The 18,916-nt window shown below is 37.8% G+C and overlaps 1 protein-coding gene across 1 annotated transcript in view; it reads right to left on the bottom strand.

Moving 5' to 3' along the window:
* LOC148369737 (helicase ARIP4-like) overlaps positions 1–16,808 on the bottom strand; it is a 41,515-nt gene extending 24,707 nt beyond the window's left edge. The window contains exons 1-4 of the mRNA XM_088331899.1: positions 16,562–16,808; positions 3,542–3,785; positions 2,537–2,670; positions 937–1,086 (exon numbers count right to left, since the gene is read on the bottom strand). Coding sequence (XP_088188025.1) covers positions 937–1,086; positions 2,537–2,670; positions 3,542–3,785; positions 16,562–16,595 — 562 coding nt within the window. The 5' untranslated portion in view covers positions 16,596–16,808. The remainder of the gene's footprint in view (positions 1–936; positions 1,087–2,536; positions 2,671–3,541; positions 3,786–16,561) is intronic.
* Positions 16,809–18,916: the final 2,108 nt, after the last annotated feature.

Raw genomic sequence — 18,916 nt, 5'->3', positions numbered from 1 at the left:
TATCATGGCTAATTTAATTTATTAGGGATATACATTTTGACAAAACAAACTAAAAAGAAAAACTTAAATTATAAAATTGTTACATCTGTATTTTTAGGGTTGGTTTCGACACAGCTCTAAAAAAAAGATGACGAAACACTGGATACAAAACAGACATTGTGCATCACTTAAAATTAATATATCTGCAAAGAAGACAGTAAAATTATCACGTTTTTGCCACACATGTATCTTAACCCATACTTGCATAGTTCTTGCACACAGTGACTTTCACTCTAATTGTGTTATCCATTTGTTTCAGAACGAGTGATTGATCTTGGTCCTTTTTGGCTGTCTTGTTTGGCCTTTCAAATTTATATTTTGTGTTTTGATTTGTTCTACTTTTCATTTTAAATTTGTATTAAAGTTATTTTGCCTTGTTCTTCAACATCTTCATCAAGCAACCTTGCTCTGTCATGTCTATATGAATTTGTACCAACTATTGTTTTATGACGTAGAAATATTTAGTTCATGTCACTACTATTATTTATTTTGCAATTGTTAGATGTATATCTTTTTTTTTAATTTGTTAAGAGTTGCTGAGCTAAGAACTATTGCACTGTTTTAGCACACCGACCAGCCTGCTGTTAAACTAGCAATGCCAATATTTTATTAAGTCAGGAAGAGAAGCAATCTTTTTATTCTATTTCTATCATTTTGGCCTTCACTGAAGTTAAGCACAAGAACAAAATATAAATTATTGCAACAAAACTTCACATTTTTTTACCTTTTAACTGATTAAAAGTCAGTTTATGAACCAATCAAACGCACTATAAAGCGTTGGTTAATTGTTTCAAAATAAGATTGAAATCAATTTAATTTAACATCATCCAGATGAATGAAAAAACTCAGGATTTTATTTCTCAGCCCAAGTTACATGTGTTTCTATGTTTTTCTGACCTGCTTTTTGCGTGAGCTCAGGGGTCGAGGCACATAAAATGTTGACGTCCCGGCATTTTTCAATACTACTGGTCTCCTGGTGGGGGACTTCCTGTCTCAACTCTTGTTGGGACACCGGTGATGATGATGACTCATGCTTTGTTACATCGTCTGCACAAAGAGATTAGCAAAGAGCACAACAGATCAATGCTTTGTATTCCTATTCTTACCCAAACGTGGTCACACTTTGAAGTTTGTATGGAAAATCAACGCGCAAAATGGTAACTTTGAATGGTTGTCGTATATTCCGCAATACAAAGCACACGGGATTATAAAGTGCACCCACAAAAATTTTCTATTGTAATGCTTTCATATATACGGCGCACTTGATTATAAGGAATTTAAACTTCAGTAATGGCTAGGGTCGTACTACAAATACATAAATAAATACAATAAATAAAAACTATATTTTTGCATTGATTGATCAGTCAAAATATATCACCAATTACAATTGCACAACATCAGATGCAAAGGGATTTTAATCAGGATCGCGGTGGGAAGAGTGCCGAAACCCATCCACTAAAGATACAGAGGACACTTAAGAAGGCATTAGATTTGATCTCACTTTTTGTAGTCTCTATGTTGTTGATGTCATCATTGGACTGGGCTGCAACAATATTGTCAGACATTAAGCCGGTCTGTGCTACAGAAAAGGTTCGGTATTACTGGTATACCAAATTGTATCGTCAAATCGCAAAGTCTTTACGAGATACTGAACTGAATCAAGAGAATGGCATGATGGGGAGCAATTTGTTTGTCCCGAAAGGCATGAATAAATGTATGGCTGTGTAACAACCCTTACAAGATAACCCTGCGTAGCCTGTATCTCGCCAACGCCAGATGCATAAACCAAGAAACAGATGACTTGGAGGTAAAACACCATTACATTTGAGACGGTTGTATTTTAGTCAGGGGACTTTGCTGAAAACATGGTTACCAAATGCTCGCGTGCATCTAGCCAGGCGCTATCTAAATCACATTCTCACTCTGAAATGAGAAGTTCTCCAATTTTGTTGTATTTTTGTTTAATGACTATAAATACCATGTATTCTCCTGACATTCTGTGTTTTGTTTTTATTTGTAGACATATAGTTGTAGTTTTGCAGTCAGTTACAGTCTCGGTCGGTAATAACGTAATGTCGAGGTAAGTTTGACCCTTGTACCTACAAGGTACTTGACATTGAGGAATCGAAAAGTAAATAATTGTCAGCAGCCTACAACCTAAACAAAACTCCCCAGAAGTGGGCACTGTTTTCTTAAGGTTAAGGCATGTCAATATGATTAAGTACTCACCAAAAAACAAAACTAGCACAAAATCGATAGTCGCATCGAAATTGCAATACTGATCTGAAAATCGCAGTTAGGTTTTTAATCCAAAATTGTGCAGCTCTAGTGGTCAGCCATAAAAATCGAGGAATCAATAATCGCACAAATAAGGTAATGAACTGATATACCTTTTTAATTGTATTTCTTATATAAGGCGAACCAGATTATAAGGATTATAATGTTCAACTTTCTAGGGTCTTAACATGTCTGGAAAAGTATGGTTGTGATGACACACCAGTTTGATATTCAGGCAGCAGTGGTATGGGGAAATCTTGCTTTCTCTGGTCATCCAAACGCCGTCTTCTTCGTAGCTCCTTCTGCTGAGCAGCTTTTGTGCCTGCTTCCAGCTGATGCTCCTTTAGTAACTTCCTACAATCACAAAGAAAAGAATAAGAGAAATAAGCTTTCAGCGTTTGAACCTACAAATGTTGGAGCTTTGAACCAGTGGTTCCCCACATTTACTCTGCTACCTGAACAATACCAGAGAGCATTTTTATGCACATTTTTTCAAACCAAAGAGTAACTCAAAATCTGGGTGCACACTTTTGGTTGTAACAGGATTTGGAACCCAGATCTAACCACTGGACTACCAGCTAAATAGATAATACATGAAAGGGCATTGGGCTTTATCTCATTATCACACTATATTTAGTACCAGAGAGGAATGTTGATTTCGTTGTTCATTTCACTATTTAAAAAGACAATAAATAGGCCACTTGCAATGGTTTAATACAAAAGAATATTTATTGTCATTGTAACACGTGAAAATCCATACCATAAATGGTCCAGTGCTCTGACTACCAAGCTGATTTTGGACCTGTCCATTGGACTGTGCATGGCCCAACAGAAAGTTTGTGCTACCATGAACTTTTGTTCTGTAAAGAACCCAATGAGTGTTATTTGTTTTTTATTTATTTCAAAAATAGTATTATTTTTTATCTTCTGACTTTTGTTCTGTGGAAAAACCACACAGGGTTATTTGGTTATTATTCTTTCAATTAGTAGTGCTATTATTTATTTTCTGACTTTTGTTCTTTGAAGAATCATGAAGGGTTATTTGATTGTGGCTTTCTGGAAAACAATACATTTTTCCATTTAGGCACTCCTACAATCATCACATTCTTTCTGTAACAAAATGACCTCGGTCCATCATTGAAGAATGGAAAAATAAAGAGGCCCTCATAGAAAAATTTCAGCTCTAAACCCTAAACCCAAAACTATAGCTCCGCTGAGATCATACCGAATGTTACGTCTCATGTGTGAAGGTTTGGAGCTCCTCTTTCTACTTCCTGCCAGTGTGCCAGGCGAGTTTGGCGTTTGGTCTGAGACACCGGCATGGGGTCTGGATGAAGGTTGCGAGGGTGCAGGGTTGGCCGGCATCCCTTCAGAGGGCGAGGTAGACGATGGGGCGGTATGCCGCCATGCCTCGGAGTCACCTCCTTGAGCTTCATTTTCTGAACTGTAGGAGGCGCAGTGGGACTGATCTGAGGAACCAAAAAAGGAGGAAGAGGTTAATAACCAACGTTCGCTATAATGAACATTCTAAAATGCGCTACTACAGGGGCGTCAAAGAAGGGCTAAATGAAACAATTAAGCTCAAGCACTGAATAAATGTTGATTTTTTTTTTTTAATTATGCATATAATCTAGAGAACGTAATTAGACCCACTGAAAAGCTAACAAGTATATTCCAAAATTATAAGAAACATAGAGCAATATTAATTACAGCTATGTTGGTAATATTTAATTTTCAACAGGCACAAAAGACAAATTTCCTTGATATAAAAATTCCTGTTACACGAACTTAAATGATACAGATGATCATTGCTTGAATGATCACTGCTCAAAAACAGAAATATAGTGCACACTTAGAATTGTATCGAATGTATTCTGAGGTGTATAGGCACACTTTAAAACGTTAGTTTAATTTGGGTTTTTTTGTTGCGCTTTAAAACCTTGAAAATACTTTTTTTTGTGAAAAGACCTGAGTGAAGCAGATTTTCACAAAACCTTACGTTGTCATAGCACAAAAGCTTGATTTATTTTTAATATAAGATGCATTTCTTAATCCATGCAACTCCAAATAATTTGTTTTTTACTTAATTTTAGTTCAACTTCATTCCTCCTCTCGTATTTTTTCACCAAAGACACACTGAACCAGATCTGGGACTTATGTAAGCGCAAGAACATAAATATGGGCAGATTACAAAACAAAAACCAGGAAACGCACAAAAACAAGAACATGCTGTGCCCGGAATCTGCCATGGATGACGACACAAAATGACGCTCTGCTGCCAACACACACATGCACAAACGTGTTAAAGTCAATATTCACCCTAACTTAAAGCCTCGTGTGTCTAATGAAGGACATTACCTCTATAATAAAATGTCAAGATCGAAACAATCTAACGCTGGCTACCTCATAAAAAAATGGTCCTTAGTTTCAAGATACATCAAGTATGTAGTCCAGGGTTAGGCAAACTACCGCCTTCAATAGAGTCATCTGGAAAAAAAAGTGACAAAAGTACAAAAAAATAAAAATGGTTTTGAGCTTGGTTCCACTCTTGTCCCCAGTGTCCCTTTGTGTCCCCATCCATAAAATATATATTTCACAAAGCATTAATATATTCTGCACCAATCTAGAGTTAAACTACTTTATGAACCCCGATTTGTGTGTGCGTGTGTTTGAATGTAACTCATAGGTTCCGAAACGGCTGAATGCATAATGTATTCGTAAAAAAATACACAATTGTACTTTAGGCCTGCGTGAGTGTGGAAAGCTAGATTTCGTGTCAAGGCACCCCCAACAAATACCAACCAAATCCATAAATCCCTGCTTCCATGTGTCTGCTTTTGTGGGGTCTCTCATGCCCTATGGTGGACAAATTAAGTACTGCAGCTCCTGACCACCGACCACTCCAAGTAGGCGTATCCAATCGGCCCGACAACGTCAGGCTATATTTAATTGTATTGAAATAATGTTAATATCATTTAAAATGTTATTTATTAAATGTGCATATTCTTATATTTGCATGTCGTTTTTTTTCTATTATTTTATCTATCAAGATATTTGTCAAATGTCATAAAAAACACTTCTGCATCTTGAGTTTTTTAAAAATACATATAACATGTTTTACTTTACTTTAATTCTGAGTGTTCATACACCAATTTGATGACTGATTATTAATAAACAAATATAAAATCAAATATAACATGTACAAATGAATCCCTGCACGCAAATGTATTCATATATGCATATGAGATAAATGGTATATACTATATTTGTTCCTCATACATTGCGGAGGTAGCAGATCAAGAGTCTGTATCGAAAGTCACAAAATAAAATCCAACTAAATACATTTTTTTTCTCTTCAGTCCAAATTGTGAATCCAATGCAGCCGACAACTTAAAAAGTTATCCAACCCCTGATGGAGTCACTTGGCTTACATTTTATTTTTCTATTTTTAGGGGGGTAAATGTGTGAAATTGTTTCAATGTAGGTTCTTCAATCAAATGACACAAGCTGCTCATGAGCAAAAAGAAGATAAATATTGGTTTCATTTTCTTGTTCTGAGACAGTGGCTGATACATAACAAAGTGTCAGCATGAACATGTTTATTTTAAATTTGTCAATCTGTTGGTGTATTTTATTTATGCTTGCCAAAAAAACGTGTATCTAAAATGTCATGTTTATGGCGCCTTGACTTCACAATGCTCAGTGTGACGCTGAATTGAAGGACAGGAAGTGGAGTGGGCAGAAGAAAGTGATCATCCTCAAAGAGTCAGGATGCACTTCAGAGGAAGAGGGGGCAGAAACCTGCATGGTCAATAAAGTTGTTTGCGTCAAACAAACATCACTATATGACAAATAACCCTAACATTTAAACATACTTCACTATCTGCTACTGGAGGCAACTTCTCCGTTAAAATGTGGAAATTTGAAGGCCTTCCATACCCAGATAAAAAGATGGATGTCACTTAAATGTTTGCGCCTTAACCCCGGAAAGATGTTGATCGTTGGTCCAGCTCTTGTCATGATTTGTTCTTAAACACTTAAAAATGTAATAACACCCAGAGTGACTCGGTCAAAAATCGAGGTGTTAGATTTGATACTATTTTGTTGTTTGAATTACATGGGGAAAATATTTCTAGAATAGCTTTTTTCCACTTTACTAATTGCGATGATTCACTCAATGCTGTCGAAATCATATGCTGAGATTATTATTCATACATGTGTTCCTTTTCGGCTTAATTACTCTAATACAGGGGGCAGAAACCTATGGCTTGCGAGCCAGATATGGCTCTCTCCATGAGTACTGGGCACCAGCTAAAGTAGATCAGCTAATTGCGTGTGTGCTACTTAAGGCTGAGTTGTGGGTTTTGCGGGTGCTGGCTCATTACACATTTTCCGTTCTGTTATGCCCTGTCCTGTTTAGTTTGAGTCGGAGGAAACCTGTACTTGCCCATTCTGAGTGTAAGAATGTTTTTGTTCTGTTTTGTCCCGGAGTTTTGGACGACTTTTATTTTGTTAAATAGAAGTTATGATTGTCAATGCAATTGAGTTCTCCCTTCCTACCTCCTGCCTCCGTTCTGGTCCGGTCCTCCCACGTGACAAGTACAACTGGCCTGGAGATAAAATTACACATTTTCTATTTTCCTGAATTGTTTCAAATGTGAACAGAGCAATGACGACCATGACACTAATTTTAGCAACACTAATATGTCTTACAATATAAGGTGTGGCTCTCTCTGAAAAATGGAAATATCAGTAATTTTTTTTAATGGCTTTTTGGGTCCAAAAGGTTCCCGACCCCTGCGCTGATGTATTGCTTTTTGGCTTTTTGAAGTCTAGAATCAGCTGGTTCAAGAAGCGGCAGCGAGACTTTAGACTAGGACAAAAACGTTTGATTATGTCATCCCAATTCATCAAAACTTGCAATGGTTCCCTGTCAATTTAAGACGTGACTTTGAGATTCTGTTACTAACATACAAAATATTGCATGGACTTTACCCGTCTTATCTTGCTGATTTAACTCCCCCCAAAAAACTTCTCTGAGCCTCCACTCGGAAAATGGTTGTCTACTTTTGACTCCAGGAGCCAAGGAGAAATCTGCAGGCTCAAGAGCATTCTCCAGTGGGGACCCAGTGCTTTTAAATGCTCTGCCTCTTGACATAGGATCTGCAACCTCAGTGGAACTGTTTGAATATAGACTTAAGACACAATTAATTTCTTTCGCCTATGAATGGTGCCAACTTCAAACTTTTAATTTCCTGCCTTTTTGGCTGCCTGGCTGGTGGCAAATTAAGGGAGAAGAACAAACCTCGATGAGTCAGAGAACTAGCACCAAAACCTAGGCCTGAGACATGTCATCATCTGCATTGACTACCTGGCTGAGATTGAAGACCATGTTGTCTGTCTTGAAATTTTTGAAGAACTTATCACCTATATTCATTGTTAATATTGACTTTGTTTTGTGTATTTTTGTCAAAGCAACATCCATTGTGGCCTGGTGTATTACCTCTGGTGTTGCCCCTTCTCAAGGTTTCTCATTTTTCCCATGCTAAGGTGAGTCTTTCCTTTACCGCATGTGGTTTCAGATCAGGGGATGGTTTAATTGTGACCTTTGCAGTATTTTGAGCCTTTTTTGATTAAGGTATATACAAATAAATGTGACTTTACTTGACTTTTACCATACAAGCAATTTTACAGCAAAATAGAACCGCAGAGTCTGAAGGCAATATATTATGTATGCTACAAATTTACTGAATAATTGATCAAATACACGTAAGAAATGTAAAAAAACACTCTGGTTGCTCAGATGTGTACAGTCTTAGATCTTATTGTTCCCATTAGAAAAGTACATTAGGGAATGTCACATGAACCCATCTTGAAACACACAGATCAGTATACAATTTGAGAGTAACTTAAGAGTACAGTGTCTTGCTAATTGGACACTTTAACATCAACACTACCACAGTACCACGTTGGTCTATTCATCTAATTCAGTTGTTCATTTATAAAGGTTAGGCACAAGAAACCCAAATTTAAGCAGGAAGTAGAAATATAAGAATAAGGCATACCAAAGTTTTTTGCCCGTTAATCATTTTCCGTTACATTTTAAAGAGCCAGGCATCTAAAGCCTAGAGGGAAGTAGTACAAATAACTATCATGATCATTCATATCTTATTAAAATAAATGAAATTGAAGCCATCGACTAGTTTGCCTATGATGAGTTCAGGGAAGGAGTGGAAAAACAACAGCCCGGGGGCATCATTTGGCCCATCAAGCTCTTTTGAATCCAGCCAACCAAACGGATATGTCAAAAATGGCAATATATAGAAAATGTAAAAAAGAAGAAAAAAGCTACAGCTAATAAAACACGTGTTGATTTGGTGAAACTCTCGTTTCATAGATTCAATTATTCTATCAAGACATCTATCGAATGTAAAGCAAAAAACACTTTTGAGCTACGCTTATTGTATTTTCTTTGCACATTATCTACCGAAAGTTGAAAGTTGAAAAGGGACATAATGCACTACTTTACTTTGGCATGTTAATTTATTCATAAATGCATAATGCTAGTATTATTCTAAAAATACCTTTTTTGCCTCAATGAGATATTTACAATGATAAAAGTGCAAAAAGGCAAGAAAAATTAGAAAATGCCCTACAATGGAGATAAGTTTTTTTTTTTATATAGCAGCAAAAATATAAGAAAAATAAGAGTCGATTGTCCTTTTTCTTCATGTGTTTCCATGGTATTAAATTTGATGCTGTCTCTCCAGATACAAAAATCAAATCAATCATTGTTTTCAAGCTAGCTCTTCTGATTATTGTTAGAACTCAGTGCAGCCCTGATCAGAAAACGTTGCCCACCCCTGGTTTCGGTTTAAGATCATTTCTTAGTCCTAGAGGATCAAACAAGTCTCTTGCTCAAAAGCGTGAGTGCCGAGAAGAAGGCAAAATGTGACTTTTTTCCCACTGAATCCCAAGAAAGACCATTTTAAAAACACCTTACAATGAACAGGCTTTAAATTAGAGTGTGTTTAATTACTTTTATTTTTTTGGTCGTCATTCGTTAAGGACAAACCTCAACCAATCTTCTGCTTTGTAGTTTCATGGAACAGTTTTAAGAAGTGTGTATTCATGCGAAACAGACTCGATTCAATTGTGATGTACGATGGGAGTTTCTAGAACCGAGCTGCGTCGAAAGCAGTAAAACGCATAATTTGGGAGGAATGTTTGCCACTGACAGCCTGCTTATGCAACTTTGAATCAAGGAAACATGACACAACCTAATATGGATGTGTGTTTGAACATTAAGACACTACTGCTAAAAGTCCCTTCAAACTTCTTCTCAAAGAAAGACTTTGCTTATTGTCTGATTGAAGTCTATGTATGGTCACATATTCTACACGATGATGTAACAGTTTATCAACTGTCTTTTTTCTACCTCTGTCGAAGCTCTGCGTAGGCAGTTAATGAGAGTTATTAACATTCTGGCAAGGGAACAAACAATTCCCACAAAGAGAAAGAAAGAATTTTCACAAAATCTGTAAAACTCAAGCATTCTTGGGAAAAAAAGGGTCGTCAAATTTACAAAGCATCAAGGGCATTGTTGGGTAAATTAGTTATCAAGTGATCAGGTTAAATATTATCAGCATATTCCTTGGTTCTTTTCCCCACTTGCAGTAAATTTAGTGCCTTTTATACGTAACAGTACAGGATTTTGAAGACTTTATTGTCATTATCAATCTACGATAGTGTTATGGTCTGCTACCAGTGACCGTGTTTGTTTTGCTGCTGTTGGTGTCGGTGGATTTGTTCAGACCAAAGACAATCGACTTTGGCCTGGACGGATCTATTGACACTAACAAAGATGTTATATAATGAAATTGTGAATATGCTTGATTGCTATTAAGATTTTTGAGAAGGGTTGTTCAAACCTCACATTGCGTTTGTTGTTAAAAACGTCATATTGAAATATAATATTGTGAATGTGCTTAATTGCTGTTGAGATTGTCATGATTGTTTCCTGTTATTAGTGTCAATAAATTTGTTCAAACCAAAAAAAAACAGTGACCGAGCCGATCCGGATTGGAGCCGAAATGGACAATACAAGTGCGGTCTTCCACCCCCACAACCACCCCCCAACCCCAAATAAAATCCAATGAACAAATACTGTCTGTCGACGTACACAATTTAAATTGATCAACAAACATTAAATACGAGGAAACTTAAGTTGACAGGTAAGCTAAATTGTACTATTTAGAGAATATGGAAAAACAATTCAGCACCACCCAAAAAACAAATTCATATTATATGACTAATCTATAGTCAGTCACTAGGTCAAGAAACCACTTCATACAACTGTGATGGCTTTTTGTACTTTACGTTCTTACTGGCAATCTTCCGCACACACACAGAACGCTACGCTCGAACACCAGCGACGCCGACAGGAACGTAAGAGGGTGCTTATATAACTGTTGCCTGTGGCTGTTACACAACCCCCATGTTCACAAGAACTGAACTCAACACACACACGCAGTCCCGCACCATCTTGACTTTTGACACAAAAAACGGTGGCACATACTGCATGCGTGGATCTTCCATATGTTCTCTTTCACACTTTTCATTACCTTGAGGTGATACCTGCAACTTTAGACTTGTCCAATGCCGTTGATCTGAGCAGCAATTTGCGGTAATTAAAGGTGGGGTACTTTTGTTTCCGCAGTGCAGTGGTTAGCACATTTGCCTAACACCTGATAGGTCCCAGGTTTGAGACTGTGTGGAAACATTTTTGGGCCTAGGGTGAGATAGGCGCCACCGGGCTTTACATGCCTAAAACACCACAGGAAATTGTGCCCCTACGTGTGTGGTTAAGGAACACACCCACTTTATCTTACTTTTAGAACACATTAGGTTTGAGGGATGGGGCCTGGGGAGAATGCTAGTTCCTGCAGCGTTGATTTTAATTTCTATGTTAGTGTAGCATGAAGATGATGAAGGTCAAAAAAAGGCCGGCTTCTAGGAGAATCCAAACGGCAACCAAAACCCAGTGAAAGATGAAAAAGAGTTTAATCAAGCCTGTTAAGAAATGCATGTACTTTTAAGTTGAAGGTAAAATATTTTCCTCATTAGGTGTGTGTTAACAATGCCCAAATGAATTTAAAGAACCCTCATCATTATTTTTTTCCACCTCGCCTATCTGCTTGGACATCACTTTTACAAAACATTAGATGGCAGAAAAATAGAGACCTTATGCTCGTCACTGCAGTTTTTTGTTAGTGTAGCATGAATACGGTGAAGAAAATTCCTGTTTCAAGTACAGTCACAATGCCAACTCAAATTCAGAAAAAATGAAGAAGGAACAGCTTATTAGAGCACATCTAAGAAATGTACGTACTTATAGCGCAACATAAGCCAAAATACAGCGTCAGCGAGTAGAAAGGTTCTAAAATCCATACAGCACCTTTAAATTAGAAAAAGAAAAGAAAATTCCAAATACTATTAAACAATATGTACTGTGCTGCGTACAGAATAATTGTAAGCATTATATAAAAAATAAAATCATGTGTTCGGCTAGTTTACCAAATGGTTTCCTCTTGGACCGAACGAGGAACAGTAAAACGACTTATGTAACTTTCTTACAAAAGACAACAGACACACATGCAAACACACACACACACACACACACAAACACAAACACACACACACAAGCACACACATACTTTTTGTATAACGGCTTTTGCTATTGAGGTATTAAGGTTGCTTTTGTTAGCCTGGAAGGTGAGTTACAAAATCATCTGCAGGTGACGCTCGAGGAATAAAAAAAAACAATGAAGCAGGGGTCTGATTTTTTTTCACTCAAAAAGCACTGAGAGCATTTTTTCTAAGAGCCACGCCACATTTTTTTAAGACAAAATTCAACAAAACGCAAATCTTGCTCGCCAGAAAAAAAGCTATTTCTTCAGCGCATTTTATTTCACCGTGTGACCTTTAATGATTTTATTAAAACTATGAAATATAATGCCAGAACCTGTTTTCCACATCAACAAATGTAAAATTTGACTTCTTTCAGCCGGTATCGTCATTTTTGTCGTGAATTATGGCTTCAAAACAAGGTGCGAGCGCAGTTTATTTTTTGGGTAAAAATGTCACATAATAAAGGAGGGGGGGGGGGGCACTATGTGTGCAAAGATCCACCCACCCCATTCTGCTCACCCATTCAAATTGCTTTGGGTGCTGGGCTGGCATTTTCGGTTGATATCAGTTTGTTCTGTGGGTTTACAACATAAAGTGTCTCAACAGTGAATTTCACACCTAAGCCTTCAGAAGTGCTGCAAATGAATCGATTCAACCCTCAATTGATATTTTATGGCTATAAAACATTTACTGTAGCGACAGCTGCGACACATATAAAATGAATCAATAATAATATCATAAATTTGCATTATTGTTTAGGAAATACAGCCAAATTTACCCACCAATAATACATTTTATTTGTGCTCAATATCCCTCCTCTTTAATTTCCTCGAGAAAATTTCAAATCTGTCGGACAGATTATTTGTGCATTTTAGTTTCATCAAGAAGTCCTTTTTATCGCCATTGAAGAGAAAGCTGAAAGTCGAGGCTTATTTTTCTTCTTCTTTTTTCACCTTTTCGTTGTGATACTAAAGCTACTGCCCCCTAACAAAAATAATAGTTTGTGAAACAGCTGAAGTTTTCCTGTGCCAGCTAAAAGGCCGTAGCTTCGCCAAATCGAAATCCTATGGGTTAACTAACAGCTTTATCGACACTTATTATTTGCCACAGGGCCTGCATAAATGATAATTAAAGCCTCCGGGTAGATTTCTGAAGCTTGCAACAAATAATGGCTGCTGTCCGGCCAACTGCTACGGCTAGGCTAACAACACCACGATGAGCCTTTTTCTCACTGACAACAGATCCATTATATATGAAACAGATGACCTGGAGCTACAACCCTTGGAAAACCACTACATATGGGGCAGTAGTATTTTATCACCGTGGCGACCCGGCTGAGGTCGAACTTACCCGATTCTAGCCAACCCCTCTCTAATTTTTGATTTACACTGAAAGGAGAAGCCCTCCGATTTCATTTTACTTTTGGAATATGACAGTAAGTTCCATTAATTCAACTGCAATTATGTGCTCTGTATTTTCATTTGTAGATTTAATTTTATTATAATCTATATCTCTCATTCAATAAGGACGTCATACCAAGGTAAGAATGACCCTTGGGGGCTTTTATGAATGTGTGACGCTACTTTGCGCGGATTTTCACTTTTCACGGGGGGATTCTGCTATCCATTAACCACGATAACCGAAAGGTTTACTATACTACATTTGGAACGACACAGAAAAGATTAGCATGGTCCTGCTGTGAAATCAGAGCCAGATGTACACGTGAAGAGAAGCTTACCGGCCTCATGTGCCAGACATTCATAACCCCTGCCATGGAGTGTGAATAAAACACACAAGCCGAAGACCAGACATGCACACAAACAAACATAATAAGGACAATTGAATGCAGGTGAAGAGTTGAAGCAGTTTGTAGGCCAGTATGTCAATGCAACTGCAGGAGAGGACAAAGACGAAGAGAGAGCACACAAGAGTGTGCTCGTTGCAACAACTCCAACATTGTGGGTAAAAGCGACCGCACGGGGTTACACTTCATCATCTGCTGGAAAGTCTTACGAAAGCGGTCTGACTTTTCGTGCGCCCTGCATTAAACTCGGGCCCATGTGCTATTCAAAAAAGGACAGCTCGTTCCCTCCCTGGCATGCTGTGGTCAATTACAGTCAAGCTGAGTCAGGAGCGCACCGCAGGTACCTCAGTTGGCTTGTTAAAAGCTTCACCTACAATTGAAGGAAGCCTTTTTAGCCTAATGCACCACTGAAACACAGTTGCTATGCCATCAAGTAAAAGGAAACACAAATGATTCAAAAGGATGTCAGATACTAAAATGTCCTTTCATCCTTTCCCACAATTGTACATGATGCATTCGAAGAAACAGGAAGCTGTACAGTATCCTTTTATATTACATCTGAAAGCAAGCTGGTGCGAGCAAGGGGAAAAAGGGTGCATTAGCACATTCATGCATTTCTTTACAAGAGTGTAAATGTATTAAATACAAATGTAAGAAGCATTCATGCAACTCATAAAGCTTTTCAACATTATACGAATCAGTTCAAAAACTGATAGAAATTTTACAAGTTTTAATCGGGCAGTGGTATCAAACTAATTTAGTTGGCGGACCAAATTGTAGAAAAACATCCTTCCGGCATTCAGACTATTAAATTAATGGCATAAAAAGTGTCCCTTAGCTGGAGGGTTGGGGGTATTTTCGGAGGCTCACAATTAAGTTATAATTAAGGGATGTAAGATTTGATTATAAAGGGATTTCATAAAAATGTAATTCATTTTCACCACAGTTTATTCAACTTGGGGAAACTCATTCAGGCTGGAAAGTGACAAAAATGGCACACAATCACTACTTTTAAGCATTGATATAATGATTTAAGGCTCCCTGTTTTTTATTTATTCACGAAAACCTTTACCTGAAGATTGGAACTTCCCTTTTAGATTTTTTTATAGAGAGGAGCTACGGCTTCTTTAAACTTCTTGCGAAGACACCCAGGGGTTATCTTTATTTAATTTTGTGTTTTTCGTATTGCCTTAAAGAGCATAGCACATCTGCGCATTTATTTTAAGGTGAAATAACAGGATGGTTTTCCTCCATGTTCTCTGGTTGATTAATGGTAGTCAGCAAATAAAGCTTTGGAAAAAGCAATTTTCTTTGGCGACATCTAGTGGACATAACAAAAAAGGCAAGTGATTGTTTTGGCGCTCATTCTTTGCTTCTGTCAGCTTTGTCTCGCGGGCCACATAAAATGATGTGGCGGGCCAAGAGTTTGACACATGTTTAAAATGATATACAACAGTGTAGATTTTCAATGTTGTGTCTGAAAAACTTCTTCTCGCAGGTGCATTTATCTTGTAAAGACTGCATTTCACCATTACAAGAACAGCACCCTTTTCCACTAAACCAACTTAACCTGTCTCTATATGTACATGCTCCTGACATCCACACATATTTTTTCAACACTGACAAAAAAACGTATTATTTCACCCAGCCGGCCAAAGACAAAATAACATTGCGTGACTCAGAATTTCCCACACTTCTGCCAGGCTTAGCTGGCTCAAGTTTAATGCTGTAACAAAAGCGCATCCTATCACACTATTTCATCCATCACCCACCCCCATTCCACGTATCATATCAAACCACAGTAACACCCTCAACCCTAAACAATAGAATTAGTGATAGTATTAGCAAGTTAAGCTCCCTTGGTATATTTTTTTCGTTGCATGGACGTTTTTCATAATGTAAGATTACATATTTAGTGGTGCTTTTACAAAAGGATCAGCGCATAGAATTTAATGATAAGTTATGGTACGGCAATAAAACCTATATGTTAGAGTTTATACATTTTTTTGCTTTGCCAGTCAAATAATGAAGAAAAATTTAGGTTCCTTTTTAGTAAATGTGGCTATGCCACACCAGACACGAACACACTTCAACGGGTTGTATACAGGAATGACTCGCCAAAAAATAGAAAGTACCTCCCTTTCAAAGTTATATAATAAAGAAAGCCCCTTTGTTGAATCTGTGAATCTTATTCATAAAATTAAATGACCTCTTTCATCCCAACTCTTTAGCAGCCTAACCTACTGATCCTATGAACAGTGTTTTCTTGCCTTCAAAAACGCACATTTCCAGCCTGGCCCACGGCAACCAATCACACGCCGGCATTGCTTGAAGTAACCCTAGAAACAGCCAATTGGAGCACGGCTTTGAGGGCAAAACACCGGAGAGCCTGCCAGTTGCACGTGGAAAAGGCGTAAGAATCCGCGGGATAAATAAAGTGCCCCCGAAATTATTAATATTTTTAAATATAAGAGCATAATATAGAAAAGAAGGAAGAGAAGCGGCGAAAAATAACGGATAAGGAAATTGGTTGCAAGGGCAGTACACATATATGTAGGGAGAGATCCAGTGTTACACAACACGGTTAAGTAACTTGGAATTTACCAGCCCACAACAGAGGTATAAATCCAAGACTTAACGGGTCATTTAGAATTTCAAATGAGCTCAAACTTCAAATGTATTTCATGAAAACCATTTCATGTTCGCTCTTTCCAAGTTGTTGAACCAAAGTGAGACGTTCGAGTCACTTACCTGCGAATGAGTCGGATTCGTCCAAGAGCAGCATGACTGCAGGGAAGAAAGAAAAAGGACTGCCCTGCTCTACCCTTTTCTTCTTTTTTTCGCTCTAAATTCCAAACTTTTGCTTCCGATTTTCGATCTTTGCCCAGTTGGTTTGTTTTGCGCTGAACCCTCCGTTTGCACTACGGCTACATAGACTCACTGACCGCGAGCAGCTCTCTCTAACAATATCTACATGATAGCAGAGGGAGGGGAAAAAGAGAGAAAGAGAGCTGGCACACTGACTGCTGAAAAAAAAACTTACGTAAACCCTTACACTGGAGGCGGGGCTCAGCAGAGGGGGGTGACTATAGCGCACCGTACCAGAGATGGGAATTCCGGCTCTTTTTTAGAGGAGCGGCTCTTTCAGCTCGGCTCACTAAATAGAGCCGGTGTTATGCCGAGAAATTTATCCCTGCCGAGATTTGCATCCCCTAGCTACTATAACCTCTTTTACCTCGTTTTATCTCACTTTTATATCACTTTTCGGGAATGTAATGGCGAACATATCACCAAAACCACTTCATCTTGCGTTTGTTGGGAATGTAATACAACTTAAACCATTCCATCTTTGTATTTCTTGTGAATGTAATCGAACGGTAATGCACATCGTATACAAATCCTTTTTGAGCAGGTAACATGTTTATTTTGCCTTTTTCTACTCAAGTCGCTCGTATTGAAACTGTTATGCACTCTACCATGACTACCATAGTTCTCAAAAGTGATTCACATAGTGTTCGCCATTACATTCCCGAAAAGTGATATAAAAGTGAGATAAAACGAGGTAAAAGTGGTTATAGTAGCGAGGGGATGCAAATCTCAGCAGGAATGCATTTCTCGGCATAACACCGGCTCCCAAATGGTAAATGGTTATATAGCGCTTTTCAAGTCAATGAAGACCTCCCATAGCGCTTTACAATGTGCTTCACACTTACCTATTCACACACACACTCACACACCAATAGCGGCCAAGCGGCCATGCAAGGTGCCGACCTGCTGTTCTTCATTTATATTTTGTTTTTGATGTATTGCATAACTGTCAAGCTGTACGTTTTTGCCATACAAAGTACGTTTATTATGCATTTTAAGACGTGTATGACGTACAAGAAAATTTGTACAGAAAAACGCATATTTGTCAATTATGGGTATCATCCGGTATACACGGACTATCACGAAACGGCAAATCAATCAAGTCAAACGAGTTCGCCGCGGTAGCCTCTATCTCGGTATCGTTTTTTTTCGATGCAAACCAAGCAAGCGGTTTGATGCTACTGTGCGCATGCCTCTGCCGCCTGGGGATTTCCCATCATGCATCATTAAGATCACACGTGAACAAGGCGAAAACAGCAGTAGGCCTACATTACAACATAGTTTTAAATTTTCTTTGGATACAATCATCAAGTCGCAATGGCCAAACCTGAATTAAAACGCCGTAAGTCATTCTGATCTGAAAAAAACAGGCGGGGTTGATTGAGTAAATTTGAAATACATGTGGTCTTAAAAAAAACATTGGATTTCATGTGGTAGTTGTGTAGTGAAAGGTAGTCTTTTTTTTAGAGAACCGGCTTTTTCGGCTCAACTCATTAAAGAGAGCCAGCTCTCAAATGGCTCACTTGCTTTGATGCATTATATTACGAATTATTATGTTGTATAAAGTTAAGAAAAAAAGGGTTAGGGTTATAAAAAGAGGAAATGAAAAAAGACAGGTTTGTGGTTATCCCTTTAAGCAGTATATTACTAACAACAATTTAATGCAGAAAATGAATGAATAATTTGAATAAGAAAAGGTATTTTTATACTTAATTATATTTGCATATGTTTTCCTTCTACGGTGAACGTCCAAGCTACTTAATTTTTGAACTTTGTTTAATAATAAACCTCATTTATGTCAAGCAACTCAGTATCTCACAACAAAATTTCATATAACGAAACACATGTACAATATAACATGTTAAACTACATGAATAAACCTGTTTGAAAAAAATATGGTGTAAGATTATTTTGTATTTTGTAAGGGAAAATACGACGGGCATGGAGCCGTGGAGGTTGACAGGTATGGTATTACAACTTCTTATGAAACATTAGGCACCGAATTAGTTCATTTCACACAAGAGTTTTGCCACTTTATAACTGCACCCTTCATTTTTTTCAGTATACAGTGAACTTTTACCTTATTCAGACTTTCAAATTGTTTATAATACTAAGCCAACAAAAGAGATGATGCCACTCAATTTGACCGGTCACAAGCAACTTCAAAAGAAACAGAAAGAGAGCGAAAAGAGGAAATAAGAGAGAGTGAGAAAGAGAGGGTGAGGGATATGAAGAGAG

The sequence above is a fragment of the Urocampus carinirostris genome, chromosome 3, assembly GCF_059441175.1.
Source record: "Urocampus carinirostris isolate Australia breed hairy pipefish chromosome 3, RoL_Ucar_1.0, whole genome shotgun sequence".
NCBI lineage: Eukaryota > Metazoa > Chordata > Actinopteri > Syngnathiformes > Syngnathidae > Urocampus > Urocampus carinirostris.
The sequence above is the reverse complement of the archived record's forward strand: the minus strand, read 5'-3'. Positions and strand labels throughout refer to the sequence as shown.